Genomic DNA, 27,084 nt, shown 5'->3' with positions numbered 1-27,084 from the left:
GAAATGGGTGAAACTGGTGAAGGGGATGAAGAGTACACTTATCACAATGAGCACTGAGTACTGTATAGAATTACTGAATCACTATATTGTGCACTTGAGACTAATATAACACTGTATGGTAACTCTACTGGAATTAAAATTAAAAACTATTAAAAAAAAAACCCAAAACAACAACAACAACAAATGTTTACAATTGTTCTATAATGTATGGGATATTTAAATTGTGCACACTTTAAAGAACTCATTAGAAAGTTAGTGGAAGATGTTAAATTTCATCCAAATTGGAAAGAATGGACATGATGATGTTTAGAAAGGCACTGTGAAAATCTTTAAGTCAAAAGTGATTGTATTAAAAACATGGTTATAAAAAGTAAAAACTGGGGGCGCCTGATGGCTCAGTTGCTAAGTGTCTGACTCTTGGTTTCAGCTCAGATCATGATCTCAGGGTAGTGAGACTGAGCCCCTCATCAGGCTCCGTGCTCAACGTGGAGGCCGCTTAAGATTCTCTCTCTCCCTCTCTGCTCTCTCTCTCTCTCAAAAAAAAAAGTAAAAACTATTACAAAAGACAAAGGAGAATATTATACAATGATAAGAGGGTCAAGTCACCAAGAAGACACAAGCATCATACATGCAGGGAACATCAGAGCTCCAAAATACATGGAGCAAACATAGACAGAATTGCAAGGAGAAAAAAGACAGCTCTATAAAAATGGTAGGAGACTTCCATACTCTAATCTCAATAGCAGATAGAACAACCAGACAGAACATCAGTTAGGAAATCGAGGACATGAACAACATTAAAGACCAGTTGGACCTAACAGACACACACAGAATGCCATCCAACAAGAGCGAAATACACGTTTTTCCCAAGTTCACACAGAACATTTTTCACCATATGCTAGGCAAAAAAACAAGCCTTAATAATTTTTAAAAGACTGAAAATCATACAAAGTATCTTTTCCAAGCACAGTGGAAGGAAACTAGAAAATCAATAGCAGAAAGAAAACTGGAAAATTCACAAAAACATAGAAATTAAACAACACTTTCTTAAACAGCCATGGGGTCAAAGAAGAAATCACAGGGAAATGAGAAAATATCTTGAGACAAATGCAAATGAAAACACAGCATACCAAAACCTATGGGATGCAGCAAAAGCAATGCTAAGAGGAAAATTCATAGTCATAAATCCTTACATTAAAAGAGAAGAAAGTTCTCAGAAAACATGATCGTATATTAGAAATTTCATAGACTTGAACCTGGTAAAAGTGGTTTATGTTTATAATGGACCTTGGCTTTTTTTTTTTTTTTCTTTACTTTCTTAGCTCTCTAAGGCCTTTACATATATTCAGTGGGTTTTCCAGTGGCAGGAGGGAAAAAAATAACAACGTATATTAAATTATTAGCTTGGAGGATGACAAAGCAGCAGCAGAGCCCAAAGTGCTGAACTCCACCCCCAAGACTGGACCCCTTACAGACTGGACCCCACCACAGACAACCCTCATAGACTGGACACCCCCTCCCCGACAGACTGGACCCCTTACAGTTTGGACCCCCATGGACTGAACTCCTCACAAACTGAAACCCCTCACAGACTGGACCCCCTCACAGACTGGACACCCTCACAGACAGGACCCCCTCACAAACTGGACCCTCTCACAGACAGGACCCCTCACAGACTAGACCCCCTCACAGACAGAACCCCCTCACAGACTGGACCCCCTCACAGACTAGACCCCCTCACAGACTGGACCCCTTCACAGACTGGACCCCTCACAGACAGGACCCCCTCACAGACAGGAATCCCTCACAGACTGGACCCCTTCACAGACAGGGCCCCTCACAGACTGGACCCCCTCACAGACGGAACCCCCTCACAGACTGGACCCCCTCACAGACTAGACCCTCTCACAGACTGGACCCCTTCACAGACAGGACCCCTCACAGACTGGACCCCCTCACAGACAGAACCCCCTCACAGACAGGACCCCCTCACAGACTGGACCCCCTCACAGACAGGACCCCTCACAGACTGGATCCCCTTACCTTCTGGCCCCCTCACAGACTGAACCCCCTCACAGACAGGACCCCCTCACAGACTGGACCCCCTTACCTTCTGGCCCCCCTCACAGACTGAACCCCCTCACAGACTGGACCCCCTCACAGACTAAACCCTCATGTCCCACCCAGGCTCCTTATTACTTCTCCTTGTATCAGCCCTTCAGCCTGGAACACAGCCCCCACCACACCTATGCCCAGAACATCCATCTGGCTTGTCCTAATCACCCTCTACCCAAGGATATCTCCTCTACACAGTCTTCCCCGTGACCCAGAGTCCCTGCAGAATCCCCGAGGGGTGCAGTGGTTGTGCATCATGATGGCTCCTCCACAAAGAAAACCACTGGAGAGACCAGCTGTGCCCCCAACCCCTTCCCACCCACCCAATACTAAACAAAAGTCACCAGCCCCTAGGTTCTCAATTAATGTCTGTTGTGAACAAAGATAAGATTTTGGAAATTTATATGTAAATATATTAAGGTGTCATAGGTAGAACCACTTTTGTCTTCATTATTACGCTTGGCTACTTAAAAAAACTTTCTACTGGGAGGAATAATTTGTGTTCTAATGACAAGTGTTTCTGGGAACACACTGTCTGAATTACGAATACAATACCCACATGAAGCTAACACTGGCAAGCCCCACAAACAGGGAATGTTTCAGACAGCCTTCTGCAGATGCCAGTGGAGTAGATAAACCACATTTTTCTCTTGGAAGTGCATACATTTGCATGTCCTGAACCATGCAGGAATCTAAAATTCTTTAAAGAAAGTGCATTTCATTATTAGTGTTTCGAGCTCAGCAGGTTGCTTCTACATATCTTCATACTATCATGAAATGAAAGAAATATTAGAAATATTTGTATCTTATGTGGAATATACATAATGCAACATATCATTATATTGGTAAAACATGCTCATCTATTCCTTCATTAATTGACAAAATTATTTAAGAAAGAAACATGATCATTGCTGTGTATGTTGAGATTAGTTTAGTGATTTCCTATGATATTATTTAGTAAACTTTTCCCCTCACAAAACATGACAAAATACAGGGCATTTTCTTGTTAGCTCTGCTTTTAAAATACTTATTGAATCAAAAATAATAAATTTTTCCAAGTAAACCAAACTATTCACATTAGTATTACCTACAAGGTTTTTTCCTAGAAATTATCAGCAGTGTTGTATTATGCTGGTTAAGCTCATTCCCTGGGTCACTTGCCGGCTTGGGTAAATGATCCAACCTCTCTGCTCATGTTCTTCTCGTAAAATTGGGATAAAAGTGGCCCCTCGGGGGCCTGGGGGGCTCAGTTGGTTAAGTGTCTACCTTCAGCTCAGGTCATGAACCCAGGGTCCTGGGATGGAGCCCTGCATTGGGCTCCCTGCTCAGCGAGGAGTCTGCTTTTCCCCTCTCCCTCTGCCCCTCTCCCTGCTTGTGCTCTCTCTCTCTCACTCACTCTCTCTCTCTCAAATAAATAAATAAAGTATTTTTGTTTAAAAAGTGGCTCTAAGTTTTTTGTAAGGGTTAAATGAGTGAATACATGTTAACCATTGTCCCTTTTATATGTAATTATAGTAATTGAACAAATATGTATGAAATGCCTACCATACCGTGCAAGCAGTTCTAGCAGAGAACAAAGGTGAGAGACATTTTCCGAGGAAGACAAGCGCTATAGAGAAAAATCAAGTTGGGGGCGGGGACAGGGAATGAATGTGAGCGTGGCAGGAGTTGGTGGGAGTGTCTATCTCATACAGGGGATCTGGGGAACATCTCAATGAGAAGGTGCTATCTGGCAAAATTTTGAATATTTCCTTCATTCCATGACAGCATTAAGTTCTCTAAGGGAAGTGTTCCAAGCAGACAGAATACAAGGACAAAGGCCCACCGTGGTGCAGGCTGCGCATCTTTGGGGACCAGCAAGGAGGCCAGTGTGGCTGCAGGTGAATGAGATCATGAGAGAGAAGGGGAAGATGAGGTCAGAGAGGTGACCAGGGGCACAGGACACACAGTGCCCTGGAGGTCGCTCTAAGGACTTGGTCTTTCACCCTGAGATGGGGCGCAAATGGGAGTTTTCAACAGAGACACAGCAAAATCTGGCTGATCTGCTAAGAAAGAACAGTGCGGTGGGGAAGGTTGTGGGGAGAAAGCTAAGTTTTATAGATGATGGTGGCTTGAGTCGGGGTGGTAGCTATGGAGGTGATGGGACAGTGGTTAGATTGTCAACGGTCCCAAGCTGGGCCCACGGGATTTGCCAATGGATAGGACTGCGGGGCAGAAGAGCAAAAGATGAGTCAAGGATGACTGTGGCTTTTGGCCTGAGCAGCTTAGAAAAACAGAGTTGCCATTTGCTAAGATGAGCTAGACAGCAGGAGAAGCAGATTTTGTGTAAAACTCAGGAGTTTATTTTGGATCTGGTAAGTGAGTGATGCTTATTACACAGCCAAGTGGAACTCTTGAGCAGAAAGTTGGATATACATGCATGGTTTCAGGGGAGGAGTCCAGGCTGATGATAGAAATTTGGGAGTGACCCATATATAGAAATTTAAGTCTTACTGAAAATATGATATAATTCAATAGGGAATATAATATTTTTTTTAGGGAAAAAAAGTCATTCTGATATATCCTTTGACTTGTACCAGCCCGAAGTATATTTTACAGCCTACCCTAGAATAGACATCAAAGGGGAGGAGTTGAGGGGTGTCCTTTATCATCTCCAAATATGTGGGCTGATATTCCACAACCAAAGTCAGATGAGGAATAAAGTCTAAACAAACAGACTTTTCATCTATAACTTATCTCAATGTCACACTGACCTACCTTATACTATCTAAAGAAGAATGGTCCAAAAATTAGCATTCTGGAAAAAAAATATCATTCTCCAAAAACCCAAATAAAATCGTAAATATAGACCACTATAAACAATCAAATCTCTTCTGCTATAGCGGCAAAGGAACAAATATGCTACAGTACTCAGAATCGAAATAGCAATTAGCTAAGTAATAAAATTAGGGTGCTGAGCATCCCCTGTTATATCTGAGCATCAGTGCCCAAGATGATGTTTCCTAGGAAACCCAAAACCTCCCCAGCACAAATGTTGTGAAATAAGTCCCCCCAAATGTTGCATTCTAGACACTCCCTAAGTATTTAAAAACAAAATCAATCAAACCAAGTCAGTTAAAAAAAGAAAATATTTCAGAATAAATTTAACAAAGATATAAAAGGCTTACACACTGAAAACTATATAACATTAAGAGAAATGAAAGATCTAAATAAATGAGGGATTGACCATGTTTATGGGTTGAAACATTTGATTTTAAGTTGTCACTTGGTTCCAAACTAATATACAGATTCAACGCAATCCCAAACAAATTCCCACAAGCCCTTCTGCAAAATAAATAAAAAGATAAACTGATTCTGACATTCATATGAAAATGCAAACAATCGAGAATACCCAAAGCAATTTTTAAAAAGATTTATTGATTTATTTGAGAGAGAGAAGCAGACTCCCCACTGAGCACAGAGCCCAACACAGGGCTTGATCCCATGACCCTGAGATCACGACCTGAGCCGAAATCAAGTCAGATGCTTAACTGACTGAGCCACCCAGGCACCCCTAGAATACCCAAAACAATTTTAAGAAAATATTAACAAAGTTAGAGGACTATGATACCTGATTTCAAGACTTACTAGAAAGCTATAGTAAATGAGATGGTATGGTATTGACAAAAGACAGATATATAGAATAATGGAATAGAATGAGTCCAGAAATTAAATCAGCCTTATATGGTCAATTGATTTTTGACACAGGTACCAAGGCAATGAATTGAGAAAAGAAAAGTCTTTTTAACGAATGGTGCTGAAAATCGGATATTCCAATGGAAAAATAAAAGAATATCATCTTTACTTCACACCATACATCAAAATCAACTTGAAGCTGGTCTTATAACAGACCTAAGTAGAAAAACTAAAACTATACAACTTCTAGAAGAAAAGAACGTTTGCAAACTTAGGGTAGGCATAATAAAAACTCCTCATACAGGACACAAAAAGCACAAACCATAAGAGAAAATAAATTGATGAGTTGAACTTTATCACAATTAAAACATTTCCTATTCAAAAGGTGCCATGAAGAATTAGGTTTTGGTTTCTTGGATATGATACCAAAAGCATAAGTGACAAAAGAAAAAAATAAGCTGAACTATGTCAATATTAAAAACTTTGGTGTTACAAGCGATACCACTGACAAAGTAAAAGGACAACCCATAGGACAGGAGAAAATATTCTAATGTATGTCTAAGAAGGGACTTACAGTAGAATATATAAAGAAGTCTTACAGCTCAAAAACAAAAGGCAAACAACCCAATTTAAACATGCATAAGGTATTTGAATAGATATTTCTTTAAACAGATACACAAGTGTCCTATAAGCACATGAAAAGATGATCAACATCATTAGTCATCAGGGAAATGTGAATCAAAACTGCAATGAGATATCACTTCACACCCACAAGGATGGCTATCAACAGAAAGACAAAAAGTAAACAAGTCTTGGAGAGGGTGTGGAGACACCAGAATCCTGACACACTACTTGTGGGATCGTAAAATGGTGCCGTCTCTTTGGAACACAGTTCAGAAGTTCCTCAAAATGTTCAACATAGAGTTACCATTTGACCCAGCCATTCCACTCCTAGGTATACACCCAAGGGAAATGAAAACATTCGGTCACACAAAAATTTGTACATGGAAATGTCTAGGATCATTATCATTAATAGCTGAGAAGTATAAACAACCTAAATGTCCATCAACCAATGAATCAATAGATAAAATATGATATATCCATACAGTGGGATATTATTTGGCCATAAAAGGGAATGAAGTACCAACACATGCTACAACATGGATAAATCCTGAAAACACGGAGCCACATGAGAGAAGACAGTCACCAAAGACCACACATCATCTGATCTAGAATAGGCAAACCCATGGGAACAGAAAGTAAGAGGCTGGGGAGAGAACTGAGAGTCACTGCTAATGGGTATGGATCTTTTTTAGTTGTTCTCCTTTAGAGCATAAAGTGTTCTAAAATTAGATTGTATGATGGCTGTTCAACCTTGTGACTAAAACAAAAACCTCTGAATTGTATACTTTAAATGCATGAATTGTATGGCATGTGGACTATGTCTCAAGAAAGCTAGTTTTTAAAAAAGGCTCCATTAAGAAAACAAAAAAAGCAAGCTACAAAATGGGAGAAAAATTCATACTACATATATCTGACAAAACATAGAATAGATAAAGAACACTTACAACCCAATAATATGATGATAAACAATCCAATAAAAAGTGAGCAAAAGATCTGAAGAGACACTTTACCAGAGAAGATATGCAAATGGCCCATCAGGATATAAGAAGGTGATCACCATCATTTATCAGCAGGGAAATGCAAATTGAAACTACTGTGAGATACGACTATACACCCATTAAATACATTTTTTTAAAGATTTTATTTATTTATTTGACAGAGAAAGAGATAGTGAGAGAGGGAACACAAGCAGGGGGAGTGGGAAAGGGAGAAGCAGGCTTCCCGCTGAGCAGGGAGCCCGATGCAGGGCTGGATCCTAGGAACCTGGGACCACACCCAAGCCGGAGGCAGACGCCTAACGACTGAACCACCCAGGCGCCCATGACTATACACCCATTAAAATGGCTAAAATTGAAAACACAAAGTATGAAGTGTTGATAGGAATGTACAGTAACAAGAACTTACATACACTGTTGACAAAAATGTAAAATGGTAAAACCACTTTGGAAAACTGACAGTTTCTTAAAAAGTTCAACCTAACCCCTACTCTATGGCCCACTCATTCTGCTCCTAGGTCTTCACCCAAACATAGACCCACATCAAGGCTGTCCATGAATGTTCATAGCAGCTTTGTTCATAATAGCCCCCAAACTGGAAATAATCCAAATGTCCAGCAACAGCAAATGGATAAAATGTGGACTAGTTGTAAGGATGGAATACTACTCAGCAATGAAAAAGAACAAACTATGGGCCATGCTACCACACGAATGAATGTCAGTAAGTATGAGGAGTGAAATAAGCCAGACACAAAATGTACTGCTATATAATTTCATTCACATAACATTTTAGAAAATGCAAAATCATCTCTAATGAGTATAAATGGTAGCTTCCAGTGTCAGGGGTAAGGAAGGGAGCACGTCAAAGGACCAAAGGGATCTCCGGGGTGATGGAAATTTTCTGGTTTTGATTATGGCGGTGGTTTGGCCCGTATGATTTGCTCTCACATTCATCACTGAATTGTTCACTTTAAATGGGTGCACTTAATTGGATGTAAATTATACCTCAACAACGTTGATTTAAAAAAAAAGGAATGAACTAGAAGGTATTATGTTAAGCGAAATAAGTCAATCAGAGAAAGACAATTATCATATGATCTCAATGACATGAGGAATTTAAGAAACAAGGCAGAGGATCATAGGGGAAGGGAGGGGAAAAATGAAACAAGACAAAACCAGAGAGGGAGACAAACCATAAGAGACTCTTAATCTCAGGAAACAAACTGAGGGTTGCTGGAGGGGAGGGGGGTGGGAGGGATGGGGAGGCTGGGTGATAGACATTGCAGAGGATAGGTGCTATGGTGAGGGCTGTGAATTGTGTAAGACTGACGAATCACAGACCTGTACCCCTGAAACAAATAATACATTATATGTTAATAAAAAAATAAAAAACTAATAAAAAATTAAAAAAGGAATGAGAACCAATGGAAAAAGAATTTATACACAAGTTAACAGCTGACAATTAGCAAATCCAATATTTATGTAAATAGCACCTCTAAACTTCTCAACAGTGCGCATAGATCGTGTTCTCCTTAAACACTTTAAACATTCCTTGCCTCTAGATCTGGATTCTGTCACCAACTTGCCTCACAAACCTCATATGGTACCCCCAAGAGTTAATTCTAGCCCAACTCCTCTGGGTTATTACAAATTCTGAGCGAACATGATCCATATTGAGGAGGTCTTAGGATGACTGTGAAAGAGAGGATAAATCCCTGATAGAAAAGCTCAGTGAAGGGGTGGGGACAGCTGTGCCCCAAGAAGACTTCCAAACTTTGTCCCCAGGTTTGTTCCATTCCAGACACTCTTATGCCCTCATGCTGACCTATCTTTACATAAACTGCTGCTGGTAAGGATGCAATCAAGTTGCTTAGAAAGTTAGAATTTAAATCTACTTGAACTTCATCTCGTAAAACGAAAGACCATCTGCAGAGATACTAATGAAACAAGACAGATGTCCATAAAGAAACAGTCTGTATTGAGGACCTGCTATTTATGGCACTCTTTATTTTTAATACATTTTTATTTTTTATACATTTTTCTCATTCAGTACTCCCTATAACCTTCTAATGTAAATATGATGATGAGGATGATGTCAATATTATTATTTCTTTCCATTAAGGAAACTGATATTCAGAGAGGCCCAGTTATTTGTCCAAATTCACCCAGCTAGTAAGAGGCAGAGCTGAGATTTACATAAGGGGGATGCTTTCAACTGATTTATTTAGTGACAGATCCATAAACAGAGAAGTTAAACAAGTGAATACATATAGCACTGGATTCTAGTACTAATGATTTTTCTTTCTTTTTTTTTTTTTGCATCACCCATAAAAGACACACATTTAAATATACTACTGACATTTTGTGGGGTTTTTTCTTGTCATTAAAATGTTATATTCTTCCTACTGGGAAGTCAATATTTGGTGAGAAAGTGGTTCACCTGCTTCTTTAAGAGGAACCTCTATTGTTAAAAAGAAAACCAAAATGACACCACTTAGGTTAAGGCCCCAAGTCGATAAACCAAGACTTAATACATAACCTAACGGCAGTTTCAATCCCCCAGGAATGTAATTTTGAAATAGTCAATATAGAATTTCCTGGTCAATACTAGGAAATTTACTGATAGACCCCCTCTATTCCCTTTAGGAGGGCAACCTTGCCTAAACAATGCATTCCTTGCTAATAAATTCCTTTTTCCCCCCTTTGTAAATGCTCTCTCTTTGCCTTTAAAAACCTTTCTTCTGTTTAGCTCAGTGGAGCTCTCTACTTGCTAGATGGGATGCTTGCCCAACTCATGAATCATTTAATAAAGCCAACTAGATCTTCATATTTACTAGGTTGAATTTTGTTTTTTAACACTAGATAAAATAAAGTCACAAGAGCCTGCTAGGGAGTATCCCAAATTTGGGGAGAGCTATTGCTCTCAAGGAAGAACCAGGATGTGGCAAATTATAAAACAAACTGTATTGCAAGGAACTAGGAAAGAGGGCATTTAGGTAATCAGAAATTAATGAGGAACCAGCAGTCAAAACCGCTTAAACCACCAGTCTCATGGCTGACACTAATACCCAAAGCTATAAAACTGGTCACTGATGTGGGAAACACAGACAAAAGAAAAAAAAATTATATTTCCTTACTACTTACAGCCCATTGACAAGTCCTTAGAATAGGCAGTGACATTCCTCTAGGAACTCCGCTGCCTGGATGTTAATACTTTGCTTAGGGCAAGAGGCAATCTTAGCCCAACGCCCCCAGATCCTGGAAGTCTACTTTAACATATAAAAATTCCTTTGGAAACTTCCTTTGTCTCTACCCTCCCAAGATACAGGTTGGCAATCATTCTCCAAGCATATGGCCCACTGATAGACATCTGAAGAGTCTCATGACTGAGTTTTTACTAAACAGTCATAAATGACCTTTTCCTAACAATAGCCAGCCCCCTCAGGATCCTGGAAACCTTGTTTCCAAAATACCTTGGAGGCTTGTGCTGTCCCTAACCCCTTCCCAACTTCAAAGTATATAATGAGTCAACCGTCACAACCCCAGGGTAGTTCTTTCTGCCCAGGGGTCCTATCTAGTGCTTTAATAAAACCACCTTTCTGCACGGAAGACATCTCAAGAATTCCTTCTTGGCCTTCGGCTCTGAACCCCAACATTTTCCTACATCAGTCACCACCTAGGACAGTCACTTGACAGAGAAAAATCGTCCACATGCTTCCAGTCTGGATACTTTTAAAAATGTCCGTACAAAAATGTCCTACAATGTCCTATAAAAACTCTCATGATAAAAAAGAAAGAAAGAAAGAAAGAAAGAAAGAAAGAAAGAAAGAAAGAAACAACCTACTAGTTGGAGGGGAGGCTAATTTCATTTAACGGTTTACGTGTTACGTTTACATGTGTCTTACATGTTCGGGTCAAGGTTCAACCCGAATATTCAGCTTTCTTATTTCCTCCCTCTTCTGGTAACTTCCAGCATTTACTGGAATGCAGAAATCATCTGCAGGGGGTGAAAATGTCACGGTCTGACCCCAACTAGACTTGTCTCACGCCTGGCACGAGATCCAGTTCAGTCCCATGTGCGTTTCTGTGCCAGCAGAGTAGATGGAAGGACAGAGCCCACAGCTACCATCTGCTGCCCTCCCCCAGCATCCCTCGAAATGAAGACAAGGTGGGAGTTTCTCCTAGAGACGGGAGCAGAGTGTCCCTCGCAGTGGGCCCACAGAAGTGTTTTCAGGAAGCAACATGTGGACCTCGCACATGAAAAAGCAAAAGAGACCCCCCCGAATGGAGGCGCCCTGCGACGGCCGCAGCAGGCTCCTCGATGAGGGCGAGAGATCATCAGTCTGGTGCAGTTCCTGCAGGGCAGACCCAGCCAGGCCCTCAGACTCTGTATCCGGCCCACCGTCTAGAAGGGCACCCCAGCTCCCCGGGTCCCCGCTCCTGCTCCCACGGCTCACCTGGCCCGCTACCTCAGTTTCTTTTACCGGCCGGTGGTCCACACCGCCCCCCGACCCCCTTCCGCACTCCTCAGGCAAAGCGGGTACTTACAGCTGCATGACCAAGTACAAGTGGTTTGGGCTTTCGTAAATGTCCTCCAGGGCGACAATGTTTTCATGCTTGATCCTGAAAGAGAAAAAAGCACACACAAACAGAAGAGTGAGTATAGTGAGGCACGGAAACTTTTAAAAACAGACATCATTAGCTTTACTGTCACGTCCATGACTCCAGTCCAGGCAGAGGGAAACCAGACTGACCCCTCATTGGGGTTCTAGTCACCACCACTACCAAAGGTCAACCCAGGACCCCATGCCAACTAGACCGCTGCAATCAAAATGTGGTTCCCAGACACAGCACGGGCAGGCATCTCCTGATGGGGTGGCTGGGTGATGGACACTGGGGAGGGTATGTGTTATGGTGAGCGCTGTGAATTGTGTAAGACTGATGATGAATCACAGACCTGTACCCCTGAAACAAATAATACATTATATGTTTTTAAAAAAAGATAGGAGGAAGGGAAAAATGAAGGGGGGGATATTGGAGGGGGTGACGAACCATGAGAGACAATGGACTCTGACAAACAAACAGAGGGTTCTAGAGGAGAGGGGGTGGGGGGATGGGCTAGCCTGGTGATGGGTATTAAAGAGGGCACGTATTGAATGGAGCACTGGGTGTTATACGCAAACAATGAATCAAGGAACACTACATCAACAACTAATGATGTAATGTATGGTGATTAATATAATAAAATAAAATTTAAAAAAAGAAATGCAAATTCTCAGGCTCCACCCTGGTCAAACAGATCCTGACTCCCTGAGGGCAGAGCCCAGGAACTGGTTCAGTATGACCCTTAGATGATCTGTAGGCACAAAGCAGAAATTCGGTAGTCAGCCCTGTGCTTTTCAAGCTTCAGTGTGCACGCGAGCCAGCACGGATTCTGGCTGCCCTGCCCATTTTGGTCCAGTGGGGCTGGGGCAGGCCGGAGCGTCTGCATTTCTAACAAGTTCCCAGGAGATGCTGAGGCTTCTGGTCTGAGTCGAGTAGCAAAGTCCTGACTCCAGAAGCGAGAGAGAGGGAAACAGCCTAATGCCAGCCCCTGGAACTACCCATTAAGAGTAGCTTTTGCTCAGAAGATAAGGCTTGCTATTTATTTTAAAACATTTGAGAGAAGAATCATTTCACTACTCTACGTACGAGCTAATGAACTCTTACCACAAGCCTTTCACTGAAATGACTGCTGAACCGTACAAAAGCAAGCATTTCATATGCATATTCCCCCAACCCCGAAAGCAGGGACTACTTACTTATTTTGTTTCCCCTCATACCTAGCATCCATCTGCTTAATAAATAAGGGCTAAATGAATGAATGATATTTAAAGGCTGTCCCTACTCAACAGCAAGAATCATTATTTACTTAGGGAAAAATGGAGGCAATTTTCCTAAGTGTGAGCTGTCTTTCCCTCAAATAGAAGTTTATAAGGTGGAACAAACCAGAATATTATCTTCCCTCCGAGCAGATGAGAGAAGAGAACAAAACACCTAACAGAGGGCGGCAATGTTTTCCTCTGATTTCTACAGCTCTGATTAGTCAACACGGGTGTTTGTAGGAGCGGAGATGACAGATTACATGGAAATTCACATTTCATCTGACTCCCGTGCGCAGAGCTACAGCCTAATATTTCCTTGTTACCACTGGTTACTTTGCTACCTGAGCAAAATAATACCCAAATTATATAAATAATTTATATAATAATATTATATAGATAATATAATAATAGTATATCATAGGAACCAAGTAAACTATGCTACCAAGGAAACCATGACAAATTAAGTTAGGACTGCTGAGATCCTAGACGTTTATGGAATGATCATTACTGGATATCCTGAAAGAATTATGACCACAAAAAGTATACAGCATACGGATGGTCCCAGTTTTTTAATTTTTTTTTTTTTAAAGATTTTATTTATTTATTTGACAGAAAGAGACACAGCGAGAGAGGGAACACAAGCAGGGGGAGTGGGAGAGGGAGAAGCAGGCTTCCTGCGGAGCAGGGAGCCCGATGCGGGGCTCGATCCCAGGACCCTGGGATCATGACCTGAGCCGAAGGCAGACGCTGAACGACTGAGCCACCCAGGCGCTCCCCAGTCTTTTAATTTTTAAAAATTTCCAATTAGAGTCATTTCTAGGGGCACAAACATTTTCTTTCAGTGAGGTTAATTTGGGGGTTCACGAAAAGCTTAGACTAACGGAGGGATATGAAATAGTGGGGTTTACATGAAGGGTTGCCAGATAAAATGCTGTGCCCGGTTATGTTTAATTCTAGATAAACAATAAATACTTTTTTCAGTGTAAGTACACCCCAAATATTGCACTGTTATTTATCTGACATTCAAAAGTGACTGGGCAGCCTGCATTTTTACGTGCTAAATCTGGCCACCCTGGTTACATAAATCACAGTCAATGAGCCTCTAAACTGAGCTTAGAGATTTGTACCTGCCGTCCCACCTCCCCTCAGATGTTGAGCCAAGAAGGCTGTTTGAGCCCTGGAGTATAGCCATTAACACGGATTGAACTATATACAAAGAATCAACTCTGTGCAAAGCCCTTGCCCGGCCAAAATAGGAGACTCTAATAAATTAAGAACATAATCCCTTCTTTGGATGCAAGGGATAGAGAAATTAAAGTCTACTTAACCTGCCATTCTTACATGAGTCCTTGCAGTGGCTGGAATGATATCGCTCCTGACTCTCCCCCTCAACTAATAATTCAAGCAGTCAAGCAGTTGTCATGTACTGAGTTTCTACTCTGCTTCTGGAAGAATACGAGAAAAATATAAAATAAGATTTTGCTCTCAAAAGACTTATCGCCCAGATGGAGAGACCCACGAAGCGGTTAGGAAAAAATTAAATGCTAACCTCTATAGCATTGCCGTGAAGTTTAGAAAAAAGCAAGACCCCGGATGAGCCAGAAGTACAGTGAAGGCCTCAAAACACGATGGGCATCGTGCTGGATGGGTGACGTTTGAATAAGCATACTGCAGAAATTTCAAGGAAATCCTCACATGGCCTCTGAAATGTCTCTTAAGAAAAGTGGCTTAACTAACTTGTGGATGTTAGAACGTGACAGAAGAAAACACTCTGGCCCCCAACAGCAGTTCTTAGGTACATTATTCCACCCTCAGACTCTTAAGATATACAAAAACCAAGCTTCAAGTTTTAGCATTGGGTACCTAGCTTGCCTTTACAAACATCAGAGGAACATCCCCCCACAGGCGCCCACCATAGATCAGGCACTGCGCCAGGAGTCCCAAGAGCACCAGGTTAGTTAGCCCTCGTAGAGCTCACACAGGTGGGCTTCCAGCTACAGTAAGGACACCTCCCAGCCAGCCTTTCTTATATGTACCAGGAATCAGCCTCCTTGCAATGAGTGGTGACTCCTGGGAGCGACAGAGAACAAGATGACACCCTCTTCTCGTACTCCTGCAAATATTGGAAGGATATAATGTCTGCTTAGTGTTCTCTCCTTCTGGCCGATCAGTCCTCCTCCACCATGTTTTATATTACTCTCATCCTATTGCCGCTCTCGTTGGTCCAAAACTGAGAGCATTGATCCCAGTATAAATTATAGCACCAAGAATAGGGATTAAATAAGAGAGGTGAACTACCAACCATCATGAGTAGATGTTATACTTTAGCAAATAAAGCCTAATATTAGGTTCATTTTTTTTTTTAAAGCAGTTGCTCAATGTTGGCACCTAAAGAGTATAAGCTCCACGGAGGTGGGGATTTTTAACTATTTTGTTCACTACCGTCTCCCTAATGCCAAGGAAAGTGCACAGCAGGTAGTACTTTCGATACATATTTGTTGAATGAATGAATGAATGAATATTAAGTGCTGGGTCAATTAAATAACCAGATCAGTTTTACCTGAACTTCTACTAAACAAGATCTCCTTTCTTTTTCTGTCTTGAGCTTTTGAGCTTCAAGTCTTCCCTTTAGCTTAATTAAACTCAATCTTTTGGGGTTCCATGCGGTGCTTCAGACGAGCAAGACTATTCTGAATTTTTATTCTCCGCATCTATTATATTTACTGTCCCTCTCAACTTTGGGCCATCTACATATTTTGTTGGTACACATCCATCCCATATGTCTTTTTTTTTTTTTTTTTTTTTTTTGAGAGCGAGCGAGAGAGTGCGCATGTGCGAGCAGGGAGGGGCAGAGGGAGAGGGAAAGAGAGAATCTTAAGCAGACTCCACGTCCAGCACAGAGCTCGATACAGGGCTTGACCTCACAACCCTGAGATCATGACTTGAGCTGAAATCAAGAGTCGGAGACTTAACCGACTGAGCCACCCAGGTGCCTCTCAACCCATATGTCTTGATCCAAATCCCTCAAGTCTTAAATGGGAATGTTACCTGTCAGAGCTGGCCTCTGGTATTACACCAGAGACCCCCATCAAGATAACCATGACACGAATCAACTGACTTTCACTGCTATCAAGCTGCACACCCAGCAGGACTATCATCTAGCCCATATTTTACCATCTTATCCATAAAGAGACAATTAGATTCCTTGCTGAAATGGCATTCCTCAGTCTTACACACCACATTATACTATATAAAAGGGAAATGGAACGTTTGGGAAGATTTGTTCTTAGTAAACCCATGGTGGCTCCTAGCAACCACTACAGTCTTTACTAAATGATCACAAACCATCTGCTTAATTTACTGTTCCAGAATTGTGCTGTGCATTGAAGTCAAACTTTCTGATCTATCCATCTCATACCCTACCTGTTTTATGTTTGGAAAATTTGTCAACATCTCTCATATTCTTTTCTCAAACATTTCAGCTCTGACTCTTTTGTGATAAATGCAATTTCCTCAGTCTCCTGGGATGTGAGACATCTAAATCTAGGGACGAACTAATCTTCTCACTTCCTTTAGGCCCTACTTACGTAGCTGTTTTATATGTACCATTTACTGAGTGTTAACTACAGGCATACCTCAGAGAGATCGCTGGTTCGGTTCCAGACCACCACAATAAAGTGAATATCACAAGGAGAGTCAAATGAATTTTTTTGGTTTCCCAGTACATATAAAAGTTAAGTTTACACCATATTGCAGTCCAGTAAGTGTGCCATAACATTATGTCTAAAAAACCAATGTACATACAAAAAATACTTTATTGCTGGGGTGCCTGGCTGGCTCAGTCAGGAGAGCATGCAACTCTTGATCTTGGGGTCATGAGACCAAGTCCCATGTTGGGCCTGGAGTTTACTTAAAAGAATACATGATTGCCAAAAAAAATGCTAACCATCGTCTGAGCTTTCAGCAAGTCATAAACTTTTTGCTGGTCAAGGGTCTCACCTTGATGTTAATGGTTGCTGACTGATCAGGGTGGTGGTTGCTGAAGGCTGGGTTAGCTGTGGTAATTTCTTAAAATAAAACAACATTGAAGTTTGCTGTGATTGACTCTTCCTTTCATGAATGATTTCTCTGTAGCATGTGATGCTGTTTGACAGCATTTTACCCACGGAAGAACTTCTTTCAAAAGTGGAGTCAGTCCTCTCAAACCCTATTGTTGCTTTACCAACTAGGTTCATATAATGTTCTAAATCCTTTATTGTCATTTCAACAGTCTTCACAGCATGTTCACTAGGACTAGATTCCATCTCAAGGAATGGTTTTCTTTGCTCTTCCATAAGAAGCAATTCCTCATCCATGAAAATTTTATCATAAGATTGATGTGATTCAGTCACATCTTCAGGCTTCACTTCAAATTCTGGTGCTCTTCCTACTTCTACCATATCTGCAGTGACTTCCTCCACTGATGTCTTGAGCCCCTCAAAATTATTCAAGACAGTTAAAATCACTTCTTCCAAACTCCTGTTCATGTTGATACTTTGACCTCTTCCCAGAATCAGAAATGTTCTTCATGGCATTTAGAACAGTGAATCCTTTCCAGAAGGTTTTCCATTTACTTTGCCCAAATCTATCAGTGGAATCACTATTAATGGCAAATATAGACTTACAAAATGTTTTTCTTAATAATAAGACTTGAAAGTCAAAATGACTCCTTGATCCCTGGGCTGCTGAATGGATGTTATATTAACAGGCATGAAAACACCATTCATCTCATTGAACATCTCCTTCAGAGCTCTTGGGTGACCAGGTGCATTGTCAATGAGCAGTCATATCTTGAAAGGAATCCTTTGGGCAGGTCACAAGAGCCGGATTAAAATATTCAATACACCATGTTGTAAACAAATGTGCTGTCATCCAGGCTTTGTTGTTCCACTGAAAGAACACAGAGTAGATTTAGGATACTTCTTACCTCCTGGGCAGCTCCTAGGTTTTCGGAATGGTAAGGGAACACTGGCTTCATGCTAAAGTCACGAGCTGCATTGGCCCCTAACAAGAGAGTCAGTCTGTCCTTTGAAGCTTTGAAGCCAGGCACTGATTTGTCCTCTCTAGCTATGACAGTCCTAGATGGCATCTTCTTCCAATAGAAGGCTGTTTCATCTACACTGAAAATCTGTTGTTTAGTGTAGCCACCTTCATTAATTATCTCAGTGGGATCTCCTGGAGAACTTGCTGCAGCTTCTACATCTGCACTTGGTGCTTCGCCTTGTGCTTTGATGTTGTGAAGACAGCTTCTTTCCTTAAGTGTCATGACATGATCTCTACTACCTTCAAACTTTTCTTCTGCAGGTTCATCACCTCTCTCAGCCTTCACAGAATTGAAGAGAGTCAGGACCTTGCTCTGGATGAGGCTTTGGCTTAAGGGAATGTTGTGGCCAGCTTATTCTTCTATCCAAACCACTAAAACTCTCTCCACATCAACAATAAGGCTCTTTTGCTTTCTTAGCATTTGTGTGCTCACTGGAGTAGCACCTTTAATTTCCTTCGAGAACTTTTACTTCGCCTTTGCAACTTGCCTAACTGTTTGGGCCAAGAGACCTAGGTTTCAGACTATCTCGGCTTCTGGCATGCCTTCCTGACTGAGTTTAATCATTTCTAGCTTTTGATTTACAGTGAGAGATGTGTGATTCTTCCTTTCACTTGAACACTTAGGGGCCATTCTATGATTATTAATTGACCTAACTTCAATACTGTTGTGTCTCATGGGATAGGAAGGCCTGAGGAGAGGGAGAGAGGTGGGGGAAGGGCAAGTCAAGAACAGGGCCCTTAGAACACACACAACAGTTATGGATGAGGTTTGCCATCTTGTAAGGCATGATTTGTGGTGCCCCAAAACAATTACAATAGTAACATCAAAGATCACTGATAGCAGATCACTGTAACAAATATGATAATAATGAAAGAGATTGAAATATTGCAGGAATTACCAAAATGTGACACAGAGACATGAAGTGAGCAAATGCTGTTGGAAAAAATGGTACTGTTAGAATTTCTCCACACACGGTTGCCACAAGCCTTTAATTTTGTTAATGAAAAACAAACAAACAAAAAACAAAATAAATGTAAAGTACAATAAAATGAGGTATGCCCTGGGGCACCTGGGTGGTTTAGTCCATTGAGCATCTCACTCTTGATCCCAGAGTCGTGAGTTCAAGCCCTGTGTTGGGCTCCATGAAAAATGAGATATGCCTGTATGTATCAAGACCATACTAAGTATTTTTCATTGTGTTGTTTAATACACCAATCCTATGAAGCAGCTATCTGTGAGATAATAGAAAATATATATTGGTCTCTGCCCCTGGTTGCTGGCACAGAGCTCCTGAAATCCTTGTAATTTCCTAAGTGATAAGAACACTAGGAGTATCTCTTGTTCTAATATTTGGTCTTTGACCCCATCCCTGACACAGGGCTTCTAAAACTTGCAAATTTCTGGGTGATAGGGGTATCTTTTGTTCTAATGAAACTATCTGAGGGGGTTCCTGGATGGCTCCTTGGTGAGGGCTGGAAAAACCAACTCATGATTGGAATTTTCACCCTGTCCCTTACTTCTCTGGAGAGGGGAGAAGGGCTGAAAACAGAGTTAATGATCCATCATAACTCCATGATGAAACTTCCATGATATCTCAAAAGTACAGGGCTCAGAGAGCCTCCAGGTGGGCAAACACATCCATATAGGGAGGGTGACACACCCTAAATCCATGGCGACAGAAGGTTCTATGCTTGGGACGCTCCAAGACCTCACCCTATGTATCTTTTCATTTGGCTGTTCATCTGTATCCTTTACCATATCCTTTAATAAACTGGTAAACACAGTGTTACCCTGAGTTCTGTGAGCCACTCTAGCAAATTAATTGAACCCAAGGGAGGGGTCACTGGAACCTCCACTCTCAGGCCTGTTGGTCAGAAACACAAATGACAACCTGGGCTTGCAACTGGCAACTGTTTGTGTATTGGGGGCAGTCCTGCAGGACCGAGCCCTTAACTTGTGGGATCTGACTCTACCTCTGGGAAGACAGAGTTAGAACTGAGTTAAATTGTAGGACACCCAGATGGTCTCCAAGAATTACTTGATGGAGGGGAAACCCACACACATTCAGTGGCCAGAAGTGAACTTCTACAGTGTTCTGTATAAGTAAAAAAGGAAGATGCATAGGGAAGAAACACACAATAGGAAAGAACTGGGGTTTTCCCTACACAGGAGAAAGTAAAATGGAAAAACTTAGTTCAGTTTATCATTCCCCCCATTTGTAAAAGGGGAAAACTAAGACTCCAAGACATGAAGTACATATTCCAAGGTCACACAACTGGGAATTGGAATTGCTGAGAGTCTAACTCCCAAGTCCATGTTAAAGCACTTATACTATAATTTTCTGTTAACTGAGTTATAATGAGAATATGGAGGAGCACATATAAGTTCAATTATTTGTATGAAATCATGACACCTAAAGTCAGGGTGTTAAATTTCATAACTAACGATATAATATCCATGTCTGGAAGTGTGGGGATTTGAACTATCCTGAAACCTAGTGGAAGTTCTCAAGACCCTTGGTTGTAAATATCCTGACAGATGAAATCCCAGTGGGTCAAAATGAACGAGAGGAAGAGATATTCAGAAGCAGAAAGAATAGTTATGAGTCCAGAAATTATAGTTAGAAAGGGCCTAGGGCGCCTGGGTGGCTCAGTCATTAAGTGACTGACTCTTGGTTTTGGTTCAGGTCATGATCTCATGGGTCGTGGGATGGAGCCCCTGTCGGGCTCTGCACTTGGTGGGGAATCTGCTTAAAGATTCTCTCCTTCTGCCCCTCCCCTGGCTCGCGTGCTCCTGTTTTCTCTCTCTCTCTCTCAAATAAATAAATATTTTTTTTAAAAAAGGGGGGCCTTTCATCAGCCCAGATCTGCCAGTGTCATCAAAAGGAAGAATAAAATGGACAGAGAGAAGAGGCAAGGATGTCAGCTACAAGCAAATGGAAAAACCAAGGTGCCATTAACCTTGCATAGCTTATATAGCTAAATTCCATAGTTCAGCATTCAGTCTTTCTAAAATACGGCCAAGAGGACCTTCATATATAAGGAATGTTCGTCCCCAAACAACAAACCTTTCTAAAATGCTCATATTTCAAAGGAACAATATCACTAAAAACAACTTTAGGTGATGAAAATAACCTCACTTAATTTTAATCACTTAGCATCTACCAGGACCAAAGTAAACATTAGCTGATACGTCAATGTACAGAAGGTAGATGGTTTACATGACAATCTATGCTGAAGTCTCCATAATCCCCCATAAAAGACAGATGAGCTGGATAGAGGGAAGTGGGCCCAGGCTGGGGGGGCGGCGGGAGGGGGCGGGGAGAGAGAGAGAGAAGCTGAATGGGAACACAGCATATATGGGCATTGATGCACACACAGCGTGCATGGGAACTGACAGCCAAGCAAGAAATCCCCAGAAAGAGCCAGGAAAACATTTTAAAGTTAATTCATGCAACAAATCATACCAAATGCACAAGTAGGCCCCGTTCCAAAACCCCCAAGCTGGAGGGAACATCAGGACCCAGAGAACAGGCACTCTATTGAATACACATGCCTCTTTGAAACAGCCACGCCATTTCTCCCTCCAGTTAATTCTCCACAGTTCAAGGATCCCCAAATTTTGAACTCCTTGTAAAACGAGGAATGTTAGAAAAACACAGAAGAGGAGAGAAAGGAAAGTTCAGCATATTTCACTGTCATGGCTCATTGATCTGGAGGAGGGGAGATTGTGGCAGCAATTATGAGTATTGTGAGAACTAACAGAAGAAGGAAAAGGCAACAAAACACCTTTCCTTTGTGTGGTCATTGGAAATGGCCACTTATCTACTTAGATTAAAGGGGCCACTAGAGGATAAGAGATGGACAGGAGACAAGGTGATTATTAACGACGATAGAGGGGAGGATGGGAGGACCAGGTCTCCGCGCAGGGGCTCAAAACGGAAGTTACGTCAATGAGCTGTGACTGACTTCCGGCCCTCCTCTCTCACCACTTCCGCGTTAATTGTCCAGTCAGGAGAAGGCGCTTGTCAGGTGAAAGGCAAGCCCCTCTTTCAAAGATCGTAAAGGACTAGGTCTTTCCCTAACCACCGCAACGTTTTTCTAAACCGTCTGGAAAATTTAATTGTTGTTCACAGAAAAGATGCTATGGTTCTCTGGCATGGCAAATTGCCTCCAAAACATTTGAAGAATATTCTGATATCTTGGCAAACACTCTTGTTTGTCTAAGTAAACACTAGGCTTTTTGGAAATAAAGCAAACCATTTCCTCCTTTCCTGGGTCAGACTATCTCCACCCCTCCTCCAGTTATAAGCAGTACAGGAAATAATGCTGAGAAAATCAGGATATTGTCAGTCACAAGGGAAAGTGGTAGAATTGAAATATTTGCCAGATGGTATTAAAAGATAATACCTTTCCTTTTTATAACTTAACAGGCACATTCACAGATGTTCCTTCGTTTCATTCTCACAACAACTCCATGAAGTAGGCATTATTATTCCTACTTTATAGATGATCACTCCCAGTTTATAACCACTTAATTGTTCTCCCTCCCTCCCTTGCTCTTACTCTCTCACCATTCTCCATGCTGTCTCCTGAGCCATCACTCCACAAAACAGAAGTGATTAAACTTTTTGGCTTGAAATCCTTCCATAGCTCCTCATAGTCCAGGATAAAACCCACATGACTTGACACGACTTACAAGGTCCCTGTTGCTTGGTCCTTACCTGCCCCTCCCATTTTCCACCATTGCCCCACACCAAAACTTTACTGGCCCCTGGACAGCTCTCACACACCTGTGTACACCTTCTTCTCTGGCCACATAGGTGTGCTAATCCCTCTCGTATCTTCTCACCAAACTACGCATCCTCCGAGACTTGTTCTAGATCATCCACTGAGAACCCTTTGCTATTCCTCATCTCTTGCAGGATGGATCCTCTCCCTTCTGGGCCAGCCCTGTTCTTTTATCACTTTGTTGTTGTACTACATTGCATCCATCTGTTTGCATGTACATGTGTGTACATATTTAGATGGTTTTATATGCAGAGAAAAAAAGTCTAGAAGGATACATATCAAACCAGCTACTAATACCTCAGAAAGTGTGCTAGGGTGGGAGAGGATTTTCACCTTGCAGTTTTTCTGAACTGAGATTCTTCATCTGAGCCAAAAAACAGAGAAAAATGACTCGAGGGACTATTTTCTCAGTTCTCCCAGGGAAGGTACCATTCTAGTCGCATAGGAGAGAAAGTTAATTCAGTATACACAACAAATGCCTTAGAGCATTAGGGCTCGATTCTCTCACTGAGCCCAAGTAGAGAAAGGGTTGCCAGACTGTTCTACTGCCAGATTTTTACAAAGAGGTGCTTTTTTAAAAGTTCTTGATCAAAATCATTAACATCTGGTTCACCAAAATATATCCATAATGCTGGACACAAAGAAATAGATACTAATTAGTCTAACTGCTCAAGAAATCAGGAGATTGGGTTGGGTCTCAGTTCCGACCATCTAACTGCAGGATTTTAGACAGGTCATTAAATACTTTCTGACTTGATTTCCTCATCTGTTAAATGAACATTAAAATATATGGTCTCATTATCTAGCTACAGAAACACACACTTGTGTAGAGGTAAAATATGCTATGTATACACATGTATATATCATACTACATATATAGAGAGATCTTGTCTATTAAGAATATAGGTCGGGGCACCTGGATGGCTCCATCGGCTGAGTGGTGGACTCTCGGTTTTGACTCAGGTCATGATCTTGGGGTCCTGGGATCGAGCCCAGCATGGGCTCCACATTCAGTGCAGAGTCTACCTGGGATTCTCTCCCTCTGCTCCTCCCCCCACTCCTGTGCTCTCTCTGTCTCTCTCTCCAAAATAAAATAAATAACATCTTGAAAAAGAAAGAAAGAAAGAAAGAAAAGAAAAGAAAAGAAAGAAAGAAAGGAAGGAAGGAAGGGAGAGAGAGAGAGAGAGAGAGAGAGAGAAAGAAAGAAAGAAAGAAAGAAAGAAAGAAAGAAAGAAAGAAAGAAAGAAAGAAAGAAAGAAAGAAAGAAAGAAAGGAAGGAAGGAAGGAAGGAAGAAAGGAAGAAAGAAAGAAAAAGAAAAGAATATAGACCACCTTGGGAAAGACCGGAATTCAAAATCCAAAGCTTCAAATCATCTCCGTTTGCCGCCAGCAGATGGAGCTGTAATCAATGGGAGACTAAGGAGCAAAGCCTGGTAAGTAAATCAACTACATCTTAAGAATGCAAGGCAGTTTTGTTGTTGTTGTTAAGGAGTAAGTACCACATGTGATAAGTCTCTCATTGTGAAATAAGTTTTGCTTTGAATTCTTAAAAACAAACAAACAACAATTAAAACCCTTGTGCGCAGCTGACGATGTTTTTAAAAAAAAAGCATCTCAGGCGTCCTTAGCACACTGTAGAACACATGGGGTGGGGGGGCCTAGCCAGCATTCCCTGGCAGCCCTAGGGAGGCAGGGCAGGAGTCTGTAATGGTAGCCTGGGAGGGGCACCAACTTGGTTGGTTCTGTCTCTAGGGGATGGAACGCTGGTCATGTCACTTCCCAGGGTCTCAGTTTTCTCATCTAGAAATTAACTTGTCAAACAGGATCCTCTCTGAGGTCCTCTCTAATAATCAATGAATTTAAAATTACTATGAGGCAGAGTGTACTGAAGTATATAGGGGCCCCCAAAGCTTGACCCTAACCAATAGGGTTCTCTAGGATAGTGTTTGCTGCATGGAAGCGTGGATGACAACGCACGCTTTAACAGGCTCTTCTGCATCGGTAAGCTTGTCGTTAGACATGGAATAGAATTCCTTAAGATAGGAAGCCACTTACATGGAAAAGACCTCTCTCTGCTCCCACAGCCAGCCTCTACAATGCCATGGACCGGCAGAGAAGTGGCCAACTAATTTGCTCCTGTCTACAATAGCTCCAGAAGACCCAGCTGAAGCCTGGTGGTCTTCAGTACAAAAGAGAAAAAAGTTAGGTCCAAAATCAGTGTGCAAAGCCCAGAGCTTGGCATATCCCAGCATTCTATGAATGTTCTGAAGAACGAATAAATGAATGAACAGCTAATTCTGGCCTTCCTAAAGTCTTACACACCAAAGGCACTCAAAAGCCGGATACCTGAATGAAAAAAAAAAAAAAGTTTGAAAGGATTGACCTTATGCTTCTTTCCTACTCCTATTACCACCCAGGAGAAGTTACATTGGGTCTCAAAATCGGCTGCATGTTCGAATTACCTGAGGAGTTTGAAAACATACTGACCCCCAGGTCCACCCCTGGAGATTAGGATATGATTGGCCTGGGATGTGGATTAGGATTTTGTAAACCTCCTAAAGGAGTCGGATGCAAAGTTTGAGAACCAGTGGCAAATTACCGAGTTAACAACAAAAACCTTGGCGTGCTGCACAAGAATTGCCCACGAGATACTTGGGAGTTGGTAATGCCACAGTCTTAGTGTTCATTTCAAATTTTCTTGGCTGAATACATTTACTTCACAATAGGTCTGATTTAAAGGTAAGGTGTCCTGAAGATAAAGGTTCAAGTCTACTTGGCCAACACATTAGTAGTCCTCTTGGGAAAAGAGTATGAAAAAGAAGAAAATGTCACCTGGTTAACCGTAACATTAGCTTCGGATGATTCTCAGTCAGGCCTTGCAACACTAAGACATTTAAGGGAATGTTGTCATTTCTTTCTCCTGATTTTTTGGGGACCTTTTGTCAAAGGGAAATATATATTTTCTGGATGTTTCAACATGAGAATAGATGCCTGGAGTCTTGGAGGATATCAAGGGGCTCGCCTGTCTCAGGACAGAGAGGAGGCCTTGTAACTTTGATTTACTAGCTCTGCTGATATCAAAATACAGCATGCCAAGGTGTTCCAAGGTCACTGCAGATAATGATAATGCAAATTTAGAAGCCATGCCCATATGAAATACTGCTGACATATAAGCAAGCTCCACTTGCCTGGACTGCTCTCCGAAGCTTCATGACACACAATCTGTGCCCCAGATGGAAGACTCTGGGCTGGAATTCAAGAGGCATCTTAGATGCGTCCAGCTCTGAACCCTTGGATTTGAGTGAGCAAAAAGAAAAGGGGACCGAAACAATGCGTTGGTATCTTGGGAAAAAAACATCATTTCCTTTTTTCTTTCCTACCACGAAAGCCGCATGCTTTCCCCACGCTGATCCCCAGAGTGAGGATCCCGGGTTTCACCACTTGAACCCAAGACCATGCCAAGCCAAAAGGTGCCCTCCCTGGCAGGCTCCATGGCACGGGCCTGGCACACGCACAGCCTTCTTGCTGACACAGGGACCCAAGGGTGCAACCCATGGGACAGTGGCCTACACCCACTCCAGATAATGAAGCCTCTGGGGCCAGGTGAGCATCTCACTAAGCCTGCTAGCATACCGTGCCATTTGTTTATACAGTGAGAAGCAAATGGTAAAAGAAAAAGATGGGGTGGGAAAGAGTAAGAAGCAAAATAGAAAAGGTTGTCTGTCTTGGACAACCGTCTAATATCCACTTTCAGACTTTGGAGGGTTGAACGTGCACTGTAAAGTGTTCTTCGCTGTTCTAGGAAAGTACCCACATTCAAAGATAATAGTGCAGAATCGAGCATTCTTTAGTTTTTTTCACATCAGTAATTAATGCTGTCACATAATCTGTTCATATCAGACCCTGGTGTCACAAAATCAGGTGCATTCAAATAGAAA

At 41.8% G+C, this 27,084-nt stretch overlaps 1 protein-coding gene across 3 annotated transcripts in view; it reads right to left on the bottom strand.

Moving 5' to 3' along the window:
- Window positions 1-27,084, bottom strand: part of CAMK1D (calcium/calmodulin dependent protein kinase ID) — a 420,413-nt gene that overhangs the window by 150,856 nt on the left and 242,473 nt on the right. For all 3 annotated transcript variants that reach the window (XM_032425563.1, XM_032425565.1, XM_032425564.1), the window contains exon 3: window positions 11,958-12,032. In XM_032425563.1, the coding sequence (XP_032281454.1) occupies window positions 11,958-12,032 (75 nt within the window). The remainder of the gene's footprint in view (window positions 1-11,957; window positions 12,033-27,084) is intronic.

The sequence above is a fragment of the Phoca vitulina genome, unplaced genomic scaffold, assembly GCF_004348235.1.
Source record: "Phoca vitulina isolate PV1807 unplaced genomic scaffold, GSC_HSeal_1.0 scaffold33, whole genome shotgun sequence".
In the NCBI taxonomy this organism is placed as follows: Eukaryota; Metazoa; Chordata; class Mammalia; order Carnivora; family Phocidae; genus Phoca; species Phoca vitulina.
Note: the sequence above shows the minus strand (reverse complement) of the source record. Positions and strands in the feature narration are given on the sequence as shown.